This window comes from Sipha flava, unplaced genomic scaffold, assembly GCF_003268045.1.
Source record: "Sipha flava isolate LNK unplaced genomic scaffold, YSA_version1 2_pilon_pilon, whole genome shotgun sequence".
NCBI classification, from domain to species: Eukaryota; Metazoa; Arthropoda; class Insecta; order Hemiptera; family Aphididae; genus Sipha; species Sipha flava.
In genome coordinates this window covers 1884926-1904994 of record NW_020272972.1, presented here as the reverse complement: position 1 = coordinate 1904994, position 20069 = coordinate 1884926, and the positions used below count along the sequence as shown (strand labels likewise).

The 20069-nt window shown below is 26.9% G+C and overlaps 2 protein-coding genes across 2 annotated transcripts in view; both read left to right on the top strand.

Moving 5' to 3' along the window:
* The window catches only part of LOC112686155 (frequenin-1), a 176647-nt gene extending 173618 nt beyond the window's left edge, over positions 1 to 3029 (top strand). The window contains exon 8 of the mRNA XM_025558338.1: positions 2156 to 3029. Coding sequence (XP_025414123.1) covers positions 2156 to 2356 — 201 coding nt within the window. The 3' untranslated portion in view covers positions 2357 to 3029. The remainder of the gene's footprint in view (positions 1 to 2155) is intronic.
* Positions 3030 to 8639: 5610 nt separating this feature from the next.
* Positions 8640 to 19457, top strand: LOC112686068 (leucine-rich PPR motif-containing protein, mitochondrial). The gene is made up of 20 exons (XM_025558186.1): positions 8640 to 9000; positions 9086 to 9228; positions 9529 to 9651; positions 9708 to 9975; positions 10246 to 10477; positions 10573 to 10764; positions 10842 to 11055; positions 11120 to 11341; positions 11410 to 11714; positions 11780 to 11956; positions 12660 to 12791; positions 12882 to 13077; positions 13203 to 13419; positions 13486 to 13717; positions 14141 to 14300; positions 14359 to 14837; positions 15322 to 15526; positions 15611 to 15892; positions 15967 to 16127; positions 19235 to 19457. Exons 1-20 carry the CDS (start codon positions 8822 to 8824, stop codon positions 19319 to 19321), a joined length of 4206 nt encoding a protein of 1401 aa, XP_025413971.1. The 5' UTR covers positions 8640 to 8821; the 3' UTR covers positions 19322 to 19457.
* Positions 19458 to 20069: the final 612 nt, after the last annotated feature.

Sequence of the window (20069 nt, the reverse complement as noted above, 5' to 3'; positions counted from 1 at the left end):
GGTTATTTTTGAAAATAATACCACGTAGGTTTGCTCAATATCTTTATTATACTGTACTGCTTGCATGCGAATGCAAACCGGACGTAGACCCGTAGATGTTAACTCATCATATACAGTGGAAGTCAAAATAGACGACGGTGTAGCCGAAAAATCGTAAAAAAAGTGCAACAAAGTATGTCGGTTTTTAACAAATAAAATTGGACGAAAGTGTCAAATTTTAACATATCCGTTCACTCGTTGCTCACGTCATGATAATCATAAACCACAAAAACGGTTTTCTATCTGTTATTCTATGTATAGTAATTTACGATACTATGGGGTGATCGGCGGTTAAAACGATAAACGCGTTAATGTACCACCCGCTTTGTTGTTGTTCAATTTTATACCGTCGCTTGACAAATATTTTTTTTTCCATTGCAGCGCAAACAATGCTCCGATGTTTACTTCACCGCGATAACAATGTTATGAAACGCTGTTATCATTGTTATTGGAGGGCCACGTTTATTTTTTTTTAAATTATTTTATTCGGTTTATTTATTTGGAAATCGACATTTCCACATCTAAACATAATTACGCGAATGTTTTATTCAAACGATATATTCGGGAACCGTCGAAAAAATAATAAATATTTATCATATTTATTATACAAAAATACAATATAAAAAATATCAATTTATTTTTAATCTAAACTTTATATCAACGTTTGCAAGATTATACTCAATTTGGAAACTTTTTTTATATGTTCGCAAGATTTTTTGTATCGATTAGAAAGTTTTTATGGGGCCTAAAAGTTCTATACCTATAGTGAGATTGTATTTTGTCATCGACATTGCAGAGATTGTTAGTTTTTCACGTCCTGGACCGTCCACGCAGCTTGTCGTGTTTGCCGTACAAATAATTATTAGTAAAAGTATTATCGCAATTACGCATTATTGAGATACACCATATACACAAAAAGGTGCTCGTTTGTTAAAACCTAAGAGGATGGCAATTATGAAAAGAAAAAAACTAAGAACCAACTAAATTTCTTTCGTAAAAATTACTGAACAAACGTTTATTTTATATCAAAATTAAAAATTTGAATCGCTATGGTTTTATAAAGTTATAAAACAAAGAAATTAAATATTTATACATTAGTAATAATTTATAACAGGAACTAATTAGTTGCGTTCATGCAAACCAAATCTTTCAACTATACTCTGTTCGCCGAGAGATCGCAACTCGTTCACACATTCTCACCACTTTTCAACGCGATCGCTTTGCCGTCTATAATTTTTATAATCGTGCACGAAAACAACGACAACCAAATAAACAATGTCCAATGAAACATTGCAGGTTTTTTGAAATAGTTATTACTTATCGCTTGGTCGAAAATATTTTATTTTTTACATTTATTTATAACCAAATAACCTTGTTTCAGCTTGATTCTATTCGATATTAATCGTTCGCATAACAACAACGACAATAATAATAATAATAATAATAAACTAGCGACAGTATTCGATTATGCACGTATTGTAATGAGGTACTTGACCGGTACGCCGTACAAAATTACTCGTTTTTGCTTTTATACCATTTATAACGAGTATATTTTGGTTCATCGATGTAAAACGATAAAAAATCGTAGACATTTTCGATTAATTATCATTCATTTTTGTCGACATGAAAAATATAAATTATACTTTTTGGTCATATGTACATTATATATGTGTTCTGTGTTCCGTTGATTAAATCTTTACGACTCGGTCGTGTTTTCTTCTCTCCGAAGCAGACCTTTTTTAGCAAATCATTGGGCATTAACAACGCACAATCTTTTATAAACTAGTTTGTCTAATGCATCGATCTTTAGTCCAGTTATTTTAAATACTAATTTTACGAGTTATATATATATATATATATATATATATATATATATTTTTAGATTATTACTACTGAAAATCAAAAATTTCTCGAATTAATTACTAATTTAATTACCTACGAATAATATTTGATCTGTTTTGAGCGATCATAATTTGCGCATTACATTTGACGTAATAAAATATGTGATTATTATTAACTTATTAAATTGATTACGTCATGTATTATGTTATCGAGATTTCGAATGGCTTTCATTAAATAATTTTAATTTATTTTTCATTTTTTTTTTCATCTACAGGGACAACAACCCCAGGCTGAAGACGAAAACACTCCGCAAAAACGGGTGGACAAAATATTCGATCAAATGGACAAAAATCACGACGATAAACTCACATTGGAAGAGTTCCGGGAAGGGAGCAAAGCAGATCCAAGAATAGTGCAGGCTCTATCCTTAGGAGGAGACCACAACGCAGCGGCTCCACAAGCAGCTACAACATAATCTGGTCGGACACGAGTTTTCAATGTTGGCGATGTTATCTATTTTTTCGTATATAATTTTTGATTCCCCCCCCCCCCATCCACCTACATACGCTAATATAATATTATATTTGTCTTTAGCGTTTATCTCATACGTAGTACACTTAAATCTTTTTACGGACTCGTTTGTAAATTACCATAATATAATAAAATATTCATGCTCGTAATAAGTAATCATGTACGATTATAATTTTAAGATTATACATAATCCACCCACCTCAGTGGTCATGAGTGTGCAATTTAGGAATATGTTGTATAACTTTGTACTTGTATACTTTCATATAGGTCTCATCAGTTTTATATTACTATTAAACATATATAATAAGAATATAAAGAACATACACTCGTTTTTTTTTTTTTACTTAAAATAATATGTTCATTACTTCTTGTTTAATTCAATATACTATAGGAATCACTATGAATTTTTTTTTTTGTTAAAATGATATTTTTAAAATAAAAATCAAACTCATTTAAGCTAACTCGGTAATAATTAGAAATTTTCTAGTCGTTTTACTATTAAGTAGCATTATGGATCAATATACGTTTTTATAATTATTATTATATTATATAACCAATAATATACTGTAAATTGCTCGCTCAATGTAAGTTTTGTTTTGAATCTACCTCTCCCTTAAGATTTTTTTTTTCGTCTTTAAAAAAAAAAAAAAAAACACAGAAAATTTCGTTCGAAAATATTTTTATAAAAATATAAATTCGCAATACAAAAAAATAAACGATTAGTCATAGGAAATACTACTTATCTATCTTATCTGTACATTTATTCTAAAGTAAACTATAATATTTTAAAATCTGTCCTCCTTTTCGGTGCTCTACAACTATTATTATTATTATTATGGATGTTCTAAATCAATGCTTCTCATACTTTTTTGTTATGGGGCTCCCTAAATTTAATGTAAAACTATCAAGATCCCATAAATGAAATATATTAATTATACACTAAAATTACATGTACAAATTTCACACAGATTAATTATTAATATGAATTATAAATTAATATTCTTTAATGTAATTTTGAAAAAAAACTTTATAACAGTATTTAACTTTAAACATATATAAATAAATTAAGGCCCAAAGAAATTGTTTATATAAAATAATTTTTTACTTCTCTCCAATAATACAGCCACGGCTCCCAGTTTAAGAAGCAATGTTCTAAATAATATCGCACGCTTATTTTAATCTTTACAATCTAGGTGATAAATATAGTTAGATAACATTATGTAAAATATTATTAATTTGTAACTTTTTTTAATTCGATTCTTTTCAAATTATGATAATATATTGTTTTCGGATAATTTTACGTTGTAAATATTTGTTAATTATACATTTGGTTCCGGTGACTATTTATTATGTATCATATTATATTGTCGTCTATTCATTATTATCAGCTTATAAATAAAATATTGTTTTGTTTGAAATTTTAGTTTACTGAAGAATGAAATCTAAATGAATGTTTACCTACATATTCCTATTTCCGTGTTAACTTTACAGATTAAACAATAAGATTCCGGTCTACGGATACAGGTTTTAAATGGTTCACCTACACAATAGCATTGAACGGATCATCAGGTTAATAATCGAAAAAAACTCATTCTCCAATGTTCTCTGCGTCCATGGGCATAATTTTTATTTTAAATGTTGTTATCATTTATTTAAACAACGTGAACCGTATGGATAACATACATAGTTTAAATAAAATTCAAAGTCTTGGTATTGGACATAAATATAATTTTTTATTATAATTTTTTTTCATCATAATTCTGTAAAGTTTTTGAACAATATTAGTTTTAATATTTACGTCATGATTAAATTTAAGTAAGTAATCATATTAATACTACCCAACGGCTACTACTTCCGATGGTGATTTTCGTGAATAAAAAAAATAATAATAAATTTATTTAATTATATTCAATAAAACTATGAATATACATAAACAACGAAATTTTATCCAAAGTCTAACCGTAATTCAAAACAATAACATAATCGATAAAAATGTGAACACGTAAAGTTCAAATTTTCAACGCAATATGGATAAGACCAATAAAATGATTGTGATGAACAAACTGATTTGATGAACATATGTGAACTCTTGTGTTTCCACAACCACCTTTGGTTGAAAACTCAAAAAAGATCGAAAAAATGTATTCATGCATTACCGATATTTTATTAAGAAACACATATTTCGTAGACAATTATTATTATTTTTTTTTTTTATAGTACTCCAAAATAAGAGAAGAGTGGTTTCAAATTCTGACATCACTATCAGCAACCTCGTTATGATGTTTACAACTTTATATTACTGTAAGTGGGTTATAAAACCATAGTGCAACAAGACTTTTCGATATATTTCAAAAAAAATTATAATTAAACTAAAATTAATTTCTCGGTTAAATTCCCAATCTCATGGTAGTCGAAATTACAAACTCTATATATATCGAAAACTACTATTGTTTATCACAATGCAGTTTAAATTTTATACTTTTAATGAAAAAAAAAACCTTTTAATTACATATCTGATATTGTTCAATTGTTAGCTACTTTATATAATGTGTAACGTTTTGATTTTGGTAGCGTTCATAAATTATGGTCGCTATATGCCTACCAAAATGTGTCCGAGGATTATTAAATCGGAGATGGTAGGTATTTGTTCAAATGATAAGATATACATGTAAGAATTAATTTAACAAAATATTTTATTTTAATTAATTACTGTCAAGTCGAGGTGTTAATTTATATAAATTTGATAAATTATTGGAATAAAATAAGAGGATTTTAAAAAATATTTATAATCAATTTATCGACAGGAACTACTATAATATTCATTTTGTAAGTGAAAAAATAAAAACGTTTTAATACGAATAAATACATTTTCATCAAACGCATTGTCACGCGACGTGATCACAGACACACTTGTATTAATGCTATCGATATAGATGTGGGTACGACAATGATGAGTCGAGGAGGGACCGTCACGTGGTGAAACAATAGTGAAAATAATAATAAATATTGCGCCCAACTTTGACGAGTTAGGCTACTACTCCGACCGCCTTTAATCTATAATAGATAGACAACCTAACCACCAATCAAGCTGGGCCACGGCTGCTCTTACGACGGCAGCAGCTACGACACGGAAAGAAGGAACTAGAGTTATGTTACAAGGGGAACGAGGAGAAAGAGTTTAATTATGAATGAGGGAACTTCTGCGGTAGGTCCGGTCTAGTGCAATAAAGCACAGGGTTCACATATAATCGGAAGAATACTTATCAACTAAAATTAAATTACGTGATGACTAGACGACTGGTGGTGACTGGGAGGATAAGTTCTGGTAACTAGATGATGATTGCTGAGTTTGGTAGGTTTATTTTGTTTAAATAAAGTAAAACACATAAAATATAGTTACACTGTAAATTTGAATGCCTCGCTGGCGAGAAAAGAATAAATAATAGTAATCATAGGCGTGTGCACGGGAGGGGTCCGCCCCCCCCCCCATGCAAACTCTGGCTTTTTCTTTAATAAATGTATATCTATACTATACAAGATAGTGAACATTTTTACATTTTACATGAATAAAGCAAAGCCAGTTGTAATCTCATAGTATAGAATATATATCTGTGAATAAATGTAATAGAGTTATTAGTTATTAATCAGACTAATCAGAACTTGAAAATAATATAAAAATTGAAGAAGTAATTAATACATTCAAAAACCTTACTCCCGTGGACAGAAGGATGGAGTTGTAAATAGTATAATAATATGTTAATAAGGATTTCTTAGATATAAGTTGTGTAAGTTTAAATAGTATTTATTTTTATATTTGCATATTGAATTAAATAATTTATAAAATTAAAAATATTTAATTATACTAGTAGTCTTTAGTAAAAGAATATTTGATTCACTTTTTTTAAGGGGCCCCCTTGTGGACAAGTCTGCGTACGCCTATGATAATAATAAATGGTTGCCCGCAAGAGCAGATATAAATATATGAATAATTGCCGTAATGGCGAGTACAAAAAAAAAAAAACACCAATATCCACGTATGATTAATAATAATTTGTTGATGATCACACGAGCAACAGAAAAAAGATACGTGGCACACAAAAACGGCTGACGAACGAAAATAAAGAAAAAAAATATCGTAAGCTTACGTAATTTGTGGTTAAAATATTATAATTACACTTTTAATCGTCAATAAAATTCAAAACATTCAATAAAGTGGAAAAAGAAATGGATAAGGAAAACGGGTCGGCGCGAATAATAATGTTTTTTGTGTTTTTGGAACAACGCACCTGAAGTGCCTCAAAAGTCTAAGAACGTGCCTCCTTGTAACCATTATCAAGATTTTTGTCGCATAACTCCAAAAAATCCAATTTCGATAAATATATACAATATTCTTATTTTTTATAATTTTTCTTTTATATCATTTTTTTCAAAAAAATGTATTAATTGTTTTAATAGATTAAAGTTTAAACTCTTCGTACATTTTATTAAATAAACTACGGTAAAAGTGTAATAAATAGTTAAATTGAAAATATATAAGCTTAACAAGTACTTAGATATAACTGAAATGCCATACAGTCCTATCAACAACTGAAGACAGACGCTTACAGCAAAAATATTCAAATGTTGCAGCGGATCTATCATGTACAATTTAGGAATGCAGAATTAAATTTACTTACCACATTACTTTTTTGTACAGTGCCTGTGTCAGATTCAATAACTACTGATATTTGTTTGGGTTCCATAATAATATATCTTCCTTGAACATTTGATATATCCTTATTATACTTATTGATATTATCATTTTCTATAAAATAATATAATTTTAAAATTTAAAATGTTCAAAAAAAATTTGTAGGTTTATAAGTTTATATAAATCTATTACTTCACATGTAAATTAAATTACCATTAATAATGATATCACAGGAATTCCTTGATCATCATCATCTCTTCTTCTATAAATGATTTGGCAATAAAGAAAATCAAAATACAATACTAGAACCATTGATTAAATATACGTAATATATGTATATTTAATCAATGTTAATCAATCAATTAGTTATTAAATCAAACTTCCCTTTCTAAAGTATGAGTATAGTTTTAAATTTTTGATCCATAATGAAATAGGTAATATAATATTAATAATAATAAAACGGTAAATGACCAGCAAATTGCATGTGTATTACAATGTAAATTACAATGTAACAACGGAATTACGGAAAATTAAAACAAATGACAAAAACATAACCAGTAACCAAAGACAATACGATAATAAAAAATATAATACTATAATTGTTATTACTACTACCATGTCTATTTCTTATACATACTTATTTCTTATCTATTATATATATATATATATAGATATAACATGACAGCAAACAAAAACAAATCTAATAATAAATCAAACGGATTTCTCCATTCTCGATGGTCACAGAACGCCGTTGTTGCACTTGGTAGTTTGTTATCACTTATTTTTAATAAATGATTTATTATTATTAGAAGTTACAATGATCTCAAGTAGAACATTTGCACATTCTGCGTTTTCAACACACGTAAACACTAGATTCACCATCGTTCTCAAAATGTCTGGAGGGGTCCACGGCCCTTCGGCCACCCCCACTGGATCCGTCCTTGAACCAGTGACTCCAGTATAGAAAATCTCCATGTTTTCGTGAAAGAATTAAGAAAAGAACGATTTAATGTTTTAAATTAAAAAGTCGATTTGCTTTATGGCCAAGTATATCATTACACCCACATTTTTGTGTTATTTCAAATCTCACCGCCCCGGCAAGAAAATTATACCATTAAGTACCCTTTTTTTACACCTGAGGGACCTGTGGAGGGGAAAATAAATGGAGTAAGAGGAAGAGGACAACCGATTGAAACAAGTCTGGGGAATAGGATGAAACTATTTTCCCTAGCAAGCCAAAAATAAGTGAAAATACTAGCAGATAAAAGAGCAGCTACAAAGCGAAACCTTCGGTCAACAAAAAAACAAAAATGTAGTTATTAATATCGTTATATATATTTAAGAGACCGTAAATCGTTGATCGAGCGTTTCATTGTCAGTTCGCGTATCACGAAAAACGAACAATTTACCTTTTGAAATGATCGAGGACGACGCATCGTTTGACTGTTATCACACGTGGAGGTTGCAATGATAACGGGTACTAGGTACAGTGATTATACCGGGACGTCGGTATTGTGAGCACGACATGTTCGATTTCATTTTTAGGTTATCTGAAAATCGTATCACTCGCCGAATGCCGATTATAGCGAAAAAAATTTGGAAATTTTTCTTCTCCTGCCGTTCGTTTATTTTTATTTCCCCTGTCGCTTGATCGGCTCTTTTCGTGTTTTCCGCATATCACTAGCTCGATATAATTTCTACACGTAAACGACTACCAACATGTCCGTTTTGATACAGTGCTCAAAGCACATACGCACCGCGTACAGCCTTAGTCGACAGAGATTTAGCAACACTCTAATATCGAACGCGAACTCGCATGTTTCCCGTAGGACACTTCAACAAGAGCCCAGCAATGGAAACACTAATCCGTTTCACAGTTCCAACATACTGCCCAACAGGTAAGTTTTCACGAACCCTGTTTTATGTGTGCCCGCCGAAACATTGACTCTTATACTTTTTCCATAATCGATTCCATCCGTGCAGATCCTTCTTTTCGTCGGCCATTTACAACTCTGCGGCCAACAAAATTGACGATTGTATAAATAAACTCGATTCTGACTTGCGGCGATATGGTCGCATAACTAAAAGAGAAATCGAAGGGGTTCTAAAAGAAATCACCAGGTCGAGTAAGCATTCTGACTACTAAATATTTTTAGATCCATTTTATTAATCCGGCATTAGTCGGGCTATGGTCAAAGTGACCGTACTATTTTTAGATCTTTAATAAAACATTTACATTTTATATTTCAATCATTGACACTCAGTATATCTTTTAAAAATGTTATTGATTGTATATTATTGTATATTATATGAGTATCAATGATTGAAATATTAAATGTAAATGTTTTATAAAAATGTAAAAAAAGAGCGGCCATTTTGACAATAGTACAACTAACAACGAGTTAATTACAATTGATCTTTTACAGGAACAGCTACACCAACACAATCGTTAATGATACTTCGGTGTTGTGGAAATTTGGTGCCAGATGAACTCCCTGAAAACCGTACAGCACTCGCTCAAAAAATTTGGAAAACTATAAATGACATTGGTAAGAAATCATCTTTTGTAATTATATAGCTTAATTAATATTAACATTTAATTTAGGTGTTCCTCTGGATATAAGCCATTACAATACATTACTTAAAGTTTATTTAGAGAATGAATTTAAATTCTCTCCAACAGAATTTTTAGAAGATTTGGAAAAAAAAGGTGTTGCACCTAATCGTGTAACTTTTCAGCATTTAATCAACAGTTATTGTCAGTTTGGTGATATAGATGGTGCAAGTCGTATTCTAGAGTTTATGCGAGATAAACAGTTACCAATCAATAGACTAGTTTTTAATGCTCTTGTCTTGGGTCATTCACAAAATGGGTAAATTAAATTAATTGTTTTTTTTTTTTTGTTATTTTGTTAGTTTCAATTATATTATGAATATTTGAATGTATATTGAATACAATATTGTAAAATGTTTTAAATTGTTAATTATCAAAAAAAATTTGAATGATTAATTTTATAATTATTCTACTTTTAGAAGAGTAAACTTAAGTATAATTAAATTACATTTTATAAAATTCTCTCTATATATTGTAAATTATATTTGTGAATGCTTTTAGCTTTAATTAAATGTTATCAATATTTCAGTGATATGGAAAGTGCTGAAGGTATTTTAAATATTATGAAAGAATCAAATCTAGAACCCTTATCAGATACATATACATTATTAGCTTCGGGGTATGCCAAAAAAGGTGATATTACTAAAATTTTAAACTTGATAAACATTTGTGAAAGTAAAGAAATAAATCTAAATAATAAAGAATACCTAGATATTATATATTCGTTGGCTGTTAATGGACATGGTGATCAAATTGATCAAGTAAATTAATTTTTAATATGTAGCTAAAAATTCTAATTTTTAATTATAAATACTTAGTCTACTATATTACTACTTTTGTTTTTTTTTAAATTTAGATTATTCTTAGAACTGAAAAAACAGTTGGATACAATCAAGATGTCATTAATTGTATATATAAATTAATAACTGCTGGTAAAGAAGACATAGCATTTAAATTATTTGATACAATGACCAAACCTATAAAGTCTGATGGAACATCTCCACCAATTGGTCGGTTTTTGATTGCTCATCTTACAAAAGTTAATAGTGTAAGACTAGATATATTTATTGTTTTATGATTTTTAAAAATCTATTATGTTTATTAAATTTTATTTAAATTTTATAGTCTCTTGATCATGTCATTGGATTTTGCACAAAATTGGTGTCTGAAGGTTTAAATCCTAAAGCATTCGAAATAGCTACTGAAATGGCTTTGAGAAATGAATCTGTCAATTTAGCATTAGGAATGTTTGATTACTTGAAAAAAAATGAACACACTATTAAGCAACATTATTTTTGGCCAATTTTAGTTGCTAAAAATAATCAAAATGATTTGGAAGGTAATTTTCTATTATTTATGTACATCAATTATAAATTATTTAAATGTTTATTATTTAATCATAGGATTAAAAGAAGTTCTGAAGATTATGATTGACGAATATGAATTAAACCCCAACATTGATACACTTCGTTATTACATCTTACCATCTATGTTTAAAAATGGTTTAAATGGAATACAAATCATAAACGATTTACAATTAGTAGGCATACCAACAGGCACAAGTACACATTCATTAGTTTTGTATTTATTGTCTCAGAAAGATATTCGCCAGGCTGCAGATATTGGTAACTAATTAATTAATATATGAAATAATTATAAAAGTGATTGTAATAAGAGTTTTTTTTTTTTTTAGCTGCAACAAATAGAGCTTTTTACCTTCCTTCTTTGATTCGTCGTCCATTAGTTAACTCATTTTTAGCTGGTTATGATATAACATCCTTTGTTGTAATACTTCAACAAATATGCAATGGTCTTTCACGTTATAGTCTTTTTACTTCTACTTCTGATACAGTAAAACAAGAAAACTTCAAAGACACTGAAAAAACAGAAAACCAGATTATTGAAATGCGAGAATTCATCAGCCAAGTTGTAAATGATGTGGTTAAAAAATTAAAAGACAATTCTGGTGCTGTTCAAATCTTACAGGAATTATTTGAGGTAAGGTTTTTTTTCTATTATAATTGTTATGTTTAATAATTGAATGTTTTTAATTAAATTTATAGAATATGTATGGAAGAGGTTTAGGAATTAATGCTTGTGCAGTAGAACAAATACAAAATCATCTACAAGGAAAGTTAACTTTTGAATTATCAAGCTTATTAGAAAATCTGTCAGATTCTAATTTAATTCCCAAAGTTGAGCTGAGTGTTAAGCCTGGTGGATATACATTTTCCGCCGTAGTAAGTATCAACAATATCTATATCAATTATGTTCTATCTTTTTTAAAGTCAGTCTTATTTGTTCAGCAATCAAAAAATAGAAAAATATAGTGATATATCTGATTTACTGTTAATTTTTTATAAAATATAAAAATATAATTAATTAACCTTTAATATATAATAATATATTAATATTATATATATAATAATATATTAATATTATATATATAATAATAATGTAAATAAAATGCATTATTAGGTGAGAATTTGAATAGAATTAATTATAATAATATTATTATTTATTTTGGTTACAAAAATAAATTTATTTGAAACCATCATTAATTATACCTATACATATCATTGAACATTGTGTTGATAACATAATATTCACACTTATAAAGTCATGTCCAGACCAAGAAGCATGTGTTGCAAACATGTATCACCTAAAATGTAATGAAAGATGTATCTGAAATTTGTCACCAACAATTGTGTTTATAACATTGTGATAGACAAATTTTTGTTTCCTATCCGATGTAGGAAAAACATTTACATTGTTATAGTTGTTATAAACATGATCAGCTGAATTGAATTCAATTTTGTTGATGTATTTTTAACATTTTATTGTCAATAATAGTGACATGTCCTTGTTAAATGTTGAGATGCTTATTTTTCATGTTGATTACTTTTATGGTTCAATTTTTATTCATTTTTATTTTTAATTTAGAATGAAAGTACTTTGGAAAAAATTATTGAGAAAGCAGAATCCATGGGTGAATCTAAAAATGGTACTAAAAGGCAATTGCTGAATTTGTATTGCAAAAATAAAAATTTGGAAAAAGCTATTGAATTGAAAAATGTAAGCATATTTTATATTATACTAAAAAATTCATTTTTGTAATTTTGTTGTTATAAAAACTGTTATTTTTTTAATCTACATACTTTTTAGAAATTAATAGCTGAAGGATTTAATATACCAGATGGATCAATGGTTCTACTTATTGATTTATATTTAAATCACAATATGTTAGTTGAAGCTAAAGAAATTTACCAGGAATTAAAAAATAAAAATTCTGATTTTATTTTAGATAAATATAAAGTCATAAAATTGACTGAAGCAATAGCCCAAACTGAAAGTATTGAAAGTGAGCATTTTACATTGTTTTAACATTTAAAATTAATTAAATATATTAGTTTATGTTATAAATACCTAGTTATATTTGGTTGTAAATAATTTCTTTGTATAAAATCATACCTTTATTTTTTATAGATGCTATTAGTTTTCTATCTTCTGTGAAACAGTTTGATGATAATAACGAATTTACATCATTTCAACATGCTAATGCTTGTTGGAAGTTATTAAATACTGTAGCTGAAACTGGCAATGTAGAAAATGTTCAAAAAATGTTTGACCTAATTGTCAACAATAATTATGTCTCTGTATCCAATATACTGCTGGGACCTTTAATTAAAGTTCACTTGAACAAGTAATTTATTTTATAATATTTTGTTTGTCTTAAATTTAGTTATTTTACTGTTCATATTATGTGTAGTGATGATGTCAAAGGAGCTTTGGAGAAATTTGAATGGTGCTGCAAAACATATAGGTGTACTCCATGGAAAAATGAATTAGCAATAAAATTCATTAAATCTGAAGATGCTACATCTTTGCAAGTTTTAACCGATTTAAGTACTACTGTACATGGTGAAGTGAATTCTTTGTATGATTTGATGTTTGCATTTATTGAATGTAATCGTATTAAACAAGCTCGTAAAATATTAGAGGTAAATGAAAAAGAAGTGATTTATGAAGGTTTATAAAGTTATGAGTTTGTAAAATATTAAAAAAAAAAAAACTATAAACTTAAAAATTTAAAGTATTGTAAAAAACCAATGTATAATCACAATATACAACTGATTTTATTTGATAATAGGTTAGTTCACTTTTACACTAAGATTGTATTAAAAGATTTCTTACGTTTACTTTAATTTCAATTTATATCTATTTAAAATAGAATTTTAAATTAAACCATTTTACAAGTTCCAATATATTTTAATTATAATACATTTTTTCATAGTAAGCAGTTAAATTTTAAACTGTTAACAATTCAAATATTATTAATTTTTTTCAATTATATAAAATCTGTCTTTTGGAAAAGTATCAATACTTTTTAATTAAATATTTGATATATATTTTTTTTTTTTTAGACTCCTGGCTTACGACCTAGACAAGACCGTATTGATACAGCTTGTGCTAAATATGGATCTGAGGGTAAAGTAGAACATATTAAAAATTTGCTAGAGGTTACAAGAGATAATGTTGCATTTGATAGATCTAAGATATTTAACCAACTTCTTGAGATCTATAGTAAGGTCACATAATTTTGTTAAATTCTATAAGTATTATAAAAAAAAATATTTTTTAGGTAAAGAAAATAAAGTAGATGATGCAATGGCTCTTTGGACTCAAATGCAAGAAGAAAATACCCAACCATCAGATCATTTTATGTGGAATTTAAAGGAACTTTTAGAAAACAACAATCTGGAAGTTCCATTTACAGTTCAAAAACCAAAAGAAAAAATGATATCTTCTGTTCCTAGTGATGTTAAAAACAGTTTACATAATCAATTGAAGTCATCTATTGAAAATAATGATTTAGATCAAGCTCTTGTATTACGTAAAAGTATTTACTCACGGTCCTCCTCTATTCAACCAATTATTGAATCTGGACTGATTGAATTGTTAACACGTGAAAATAGATTGAATGAAGCATTTGAAATTGTTAAAAACATGTTAGAAAATGATAAACCGATCACAAGAAATGTATTAAATTTCTTGGTAGGAAAACTTTCAGATGCTGGTAACATTGCATGTTTGGAATATTTGAATGGTAAAATTCCTAAGGTATGATAATTTTATATAATAATTATCTCAAAAACTTTAGAACAATATAAAATGGAAAATAATTGTAGTATTAGCAAAATAATTTTAAACTTTTTGTTAAATATAAATTATCAGTTTGTTAATATCTATCAATTACATCATTGAAATTAAATGATTTATGACAAGTTTTTTAGCTATTATGATAATTTTGAAAAATTATTTTATTTGCCATTTAAATTATAAGATGCTAAACAAAAATTATTCATCGATTGAAATGTTTGGAATTAAAAATTAATGAATCTAAAAATATATAATACAATATTTTATAATATAATTTTATATTATACATTTTATAAATTTATTTTATATGTATAATTTTATACATGTCATATTTACAAATTCAATGTATACTTTATTATATAATACTTGTGTAGTTTAGAGTTTTATTCAAGATATTACTGTTTGTGATAATATATTAAATAAAATTATAAATATTATTTTCTAGCAAATTAACAATAAATTGGGGTTGAACAGCAAGATATTTAAGGCATACCAATCTCAAGGTAATGTTAACGATCTACTAGTTCGTTTAGAAACCAGTATTGATGAAAACATTGACAATGAAAGCAAATTATCTGATATTATAAAGAATATTCCTGGTGGTAGTTTAGTTAGCTTTCTGAATTCTGACAATTCAATTATACCAACAAGTTAGTATGATGTATAAATATTGAATAAAAACTGTTTTTTGTTATTAATTTTTATTAATAAATATAATTTGATGCTTTTATTAGTTGAAAGATTACATAACAAAGTATTGCCACATGGTTATAAATTGTTTGGAAATAGCTTGTGGTCATATTATATGTTGAATAAGGATTTTGAAAAGGCTAAAGTTTTAGCCAAAGATTTTGAAAATGAAAAATATATTCAATATCGACAACTAATAGCAGATATACGTTCAAATCATAACATTGAATTGGGTTACAAGCTCTTGGAAATATTTCCAATTTTTAAAACAATGAATCAAAATATAAACTCTGGATTGGTTTATAGTGCTATTATAGACTCATATGGTTGGTAGCACAGCAAAAAAAAAAAAAAATCTAATGTATATATTATGTACTAAATATTAAATGTATTATTATAGTTTCTCAAGAAAATGTTAATGAAGCTTCCAAAGTGTTGGACACAGCTTTAGAAAAAATTTCATTAGAAGACATAAATAGTTCAGCTTTGTTCAGACTTAAAAAAACATTAGAGGCTAGCGGACAAACATTCAAATATAATATCGTATCAAATAATTCTAAGGTATCTATAATTGTTTAATATTTATATTATATGTTTTATGTTTACATTATGGCGTTCAGGCCATTTTAAATGTATTAAAATATCTATGTAAGAATAATTCTTTATTTGTGTAGAAATTTAATATTGTCATTGATGAAATTCTTAAAAATTAGTTATTTCACATTTCACAAAAGATTATTTCAATATTCTTGTAATAGTATTATTATCAGCTTGAATCACAATAATTTAATTGTGTGTATTAATTTCGTTATAAGTGGTGTTAACCATTATACCCAATTCAATATTTATTTTTTTTTATTTTAATAGCTTTAAAAAAAAATTTTCTATCACAAAATGTAATAATTATGCGGTGAAAAAATAGTAAATTAATCTTACTGTTACAATATTTAATAAATATTATTGAATAATACTTAATTACAGTTATAAACAGTATTGATTTTGTTATGTATTATGTATTTGTTAGTTAATTTGATCAAATAATTATTCAGCTCAACGACTCAACAATTTTAAGTTTAATTTTATTCAAAATACACAGTAAGAATGTATAAATATATATAATTCTGTTTTGTTTTATATACCTAAATTTAAAAAAATTGTTGCTAAAATTACAATATAATCTCTGCTATCTTGAAATTTTATTAATTTATTTTGCTATTTTAAACTAATATCTACTTTATTATTTTTAAAACATTTAAAATAAATTGTATTACTTTTATTTTCTTTTTATTGTAATTATTATTTTTAATTCTCTTTATGATAAAAAAAAATATTTTTATCATTTTTTATTATTATCATCATACCTATTATTATTTTTAGTGTGATATTAACTATATAAAACTAAGTTAATTAAAATTTAATTAATAACTATATTTCTATGATAATTCGAATAATTTTGATAAGATATGATGACATTGAATTTTCATTAAATTCAATAATTATTCTATGTTGACTAAGTATTAAATTTGAGGTAAAGATATTTTGATTTGATACATTTTTTATCCATTGATCTTTTAAATTTTAAACAACATTAATTATTGTGTTTAAAAAAAAATTGTATAATTAGTGTAAATAATTTTTCATCATAGAAACTATAAAATAATAATTAAATAAATTAAAAATTAAAAGATTTTATTTCAAAAGTTAATTGTACCAAAAATGTATAACATTTCATCAATTGAGAACGGCTGGACCGATTTGGCTCAAATTTTTTTTAATTGTTCGTAATTGCCAGGAGAAGGTTTTTACGGAAAAAAATTTTGGAAAAGTTCTATTGTTTAATAAATCGTAGTTTAATTTAATAATTTTTGACCCGGTCAATAACTGCACAATTGAAAATGAATTATTAAATGAAACGATTAAAAAACTATTAAAAACTATTTAAAAAATATTAATTTTATTTTTGGTATTACATGACGGGTATTGCATAAATATTAAACTACAAGATCCCGCAACAGGTGCCAAAACAAACAAGAATGTTAGTTTGAAGGATTATTATGCATATCAGTTGATGATTAGACGCGATCAGGACAACGTTATTCTACGATGTCGTGAACTTTATCAACAATTCATGGTCGACATATATGTAAAGATAGAGAGCGAACGATTTCGATACTTGCGATTCAATCCAAAAAAGTTGCGTGTGGAAGATTCTCAAAACAATTGTTAGATATCGGTGGTGGGAAAGTTACTACAGATGAAACGGGATGCATACAATTACCGACCAATTTCTGTACAATCATTGATTCGCAAGATGCTCTCATTGACCAGATATTTATCAATGTACATAGACAATACACAAATCATGAGTGGCTGGCAGAAGGAGCAATTTTAGCAGCGAAAAATGTGGACGTCAACGAATTAAATCTCAAGATACAACATTTGTTACCAGGAGACTTGGTGTTATACAAATCTATTGATACAGTTTGCGATGCTATTGAAGCTGTAAATTATCCTACAGAGTTTTTAAACTTATTGGATTTACCAGGCAAGCCACCGCATAATTTACAACTGAAGTTTGGATCTCCGGTTATTTTGCTTCGTAATTTGAACCCACCACGGTTGTGAAACGGCACGCGATTAGCTATTAAAAAATTAATAAAAATGTTATGGGAGCCATCATTTTAAATGGCAAATTCCGATGTGAAAATATATTATTATCGTGAATCCCTATTATACCCACAGATGTGCCAATACAATTTAAACACCTTCAATTTCCAATTAGATTTGCATTTGCAATGACTGTCAATAAGTCTCAAGGCCAAATGATGTCTGTCTGTGGCTTAGGTTTGAGCACATCATCATGTTTTTCACACGGACAATATACGTGATGTGCTCTCGAACCATCCAGTTTGTTTGTGTTGGCAAAAGATGGGATAGCAAAAAATATTTTACACTATGTTGCATTAAGGGATTGATATATTGTTTTTTACTAATATATATATAATTTTAAAGGATCAATTTTAATAAATTATTAAAAAAATAAATGTTTGATGTTTTTCCATTTTTATATTCCGTCGCCGTTTACAGCACTCCATACCTCTTCCACTTATACATCACATTCTTTCACACTTATATTAAATTAGTTGTTTTTTTCTAGCAAAATATTCTCTATATGACAAAACAACTTTTGTCGGGTCAGCTAGTTTTATATAATATTCGTAGATCAAACATTTATTTGCAAGTTTTATTATTAACCAAATTTTTTCAAGCTAGAAATACTTCCTCTATCTTTAATACAAGGAGTGTTTGGCCGAATGAGATTTTTTTCTTATAGTTTTGTGATAAATAATTTGAATGATATGTATCATTTCCGAGGAAGTTTTAGTCGTGTCAATCTACTGAAAATTTTTTAAATTAGTATAATTTATAACTACTTTTTTTATTTAATATCAATGAATAAACTTGAAGTTTTTTTTATAATTTAATTATTTGAAAAATCCTTTTGTTAGGCTCTTGAATTTACATTGTAATAATTCTTGTAGTTGATTATGTTATTATATATTATACTATTATTTATTATTACTACTATTATACTATTATGTACTGTTATATATTTATTTGTTGATACTAAAAAACTATAATGTATGTTATATTTTATGTTTATTTAGAAGACAAAATTAAAGGATCCAGAAATACATAGCGACTCCAGTGATTCCAGTGATTCCAGTGATGATGAAAAAGTAGCAAAAGTATAAACTATTTGTTTCCAAGTTTATATAGTAGTAGATTTTTCATTAATGTGTTGTTGTATTATAATTATTATTATAATTTAATTTTTTTTTTTTTAAATAAAGTAAACAATTAAAATTCCTAAAAATAGTGTACGAAACAAAGTAATATTAAACATCATAAAATGTTGTGTTATCTATTGTTATAAACATTTTAAAATATGATTTTTATTTTCTTAAGCTTATCCAAATCTAAACAACTGAATCTGTGATTCTCATTAGCATTTATTTTTCCTTAATTTGAAATATTGGGTGTATCTTAAACCATTTGTCTGATAAAATAATGTTTATACAAACGTACCAGACTATAAATATATTATTTTATGTTAATCTAACGAGTATTGATTGAATACATTTTGACTGTCTATTGACTAGCCAAAATCATTGATATTTTCTGGAAATTCAAGTAATAATCAAGTCAAGTTGTAGGTTAACCATGTTGTATAAAAAACATTCATTATTGACCCAAATATCAACAGTATGTATTAACATTTTTTCAATGTTCAAATTCTTTGCTAGTGTTTGAAAAGAGATTACAATTAATTCACATTAGACGACCATAAAGTGCAACTAGAGACAGGACTTAACTCCCTTAAATATTTCCGTTTCCCTCCTAAATTGAAAATAATTTATTTCAGAATGTTGTATTTGAGATTGAGGTAAAATCTAATCACTTATGTCTATAATCTCATTATAATTATTAAGGTTGACAATT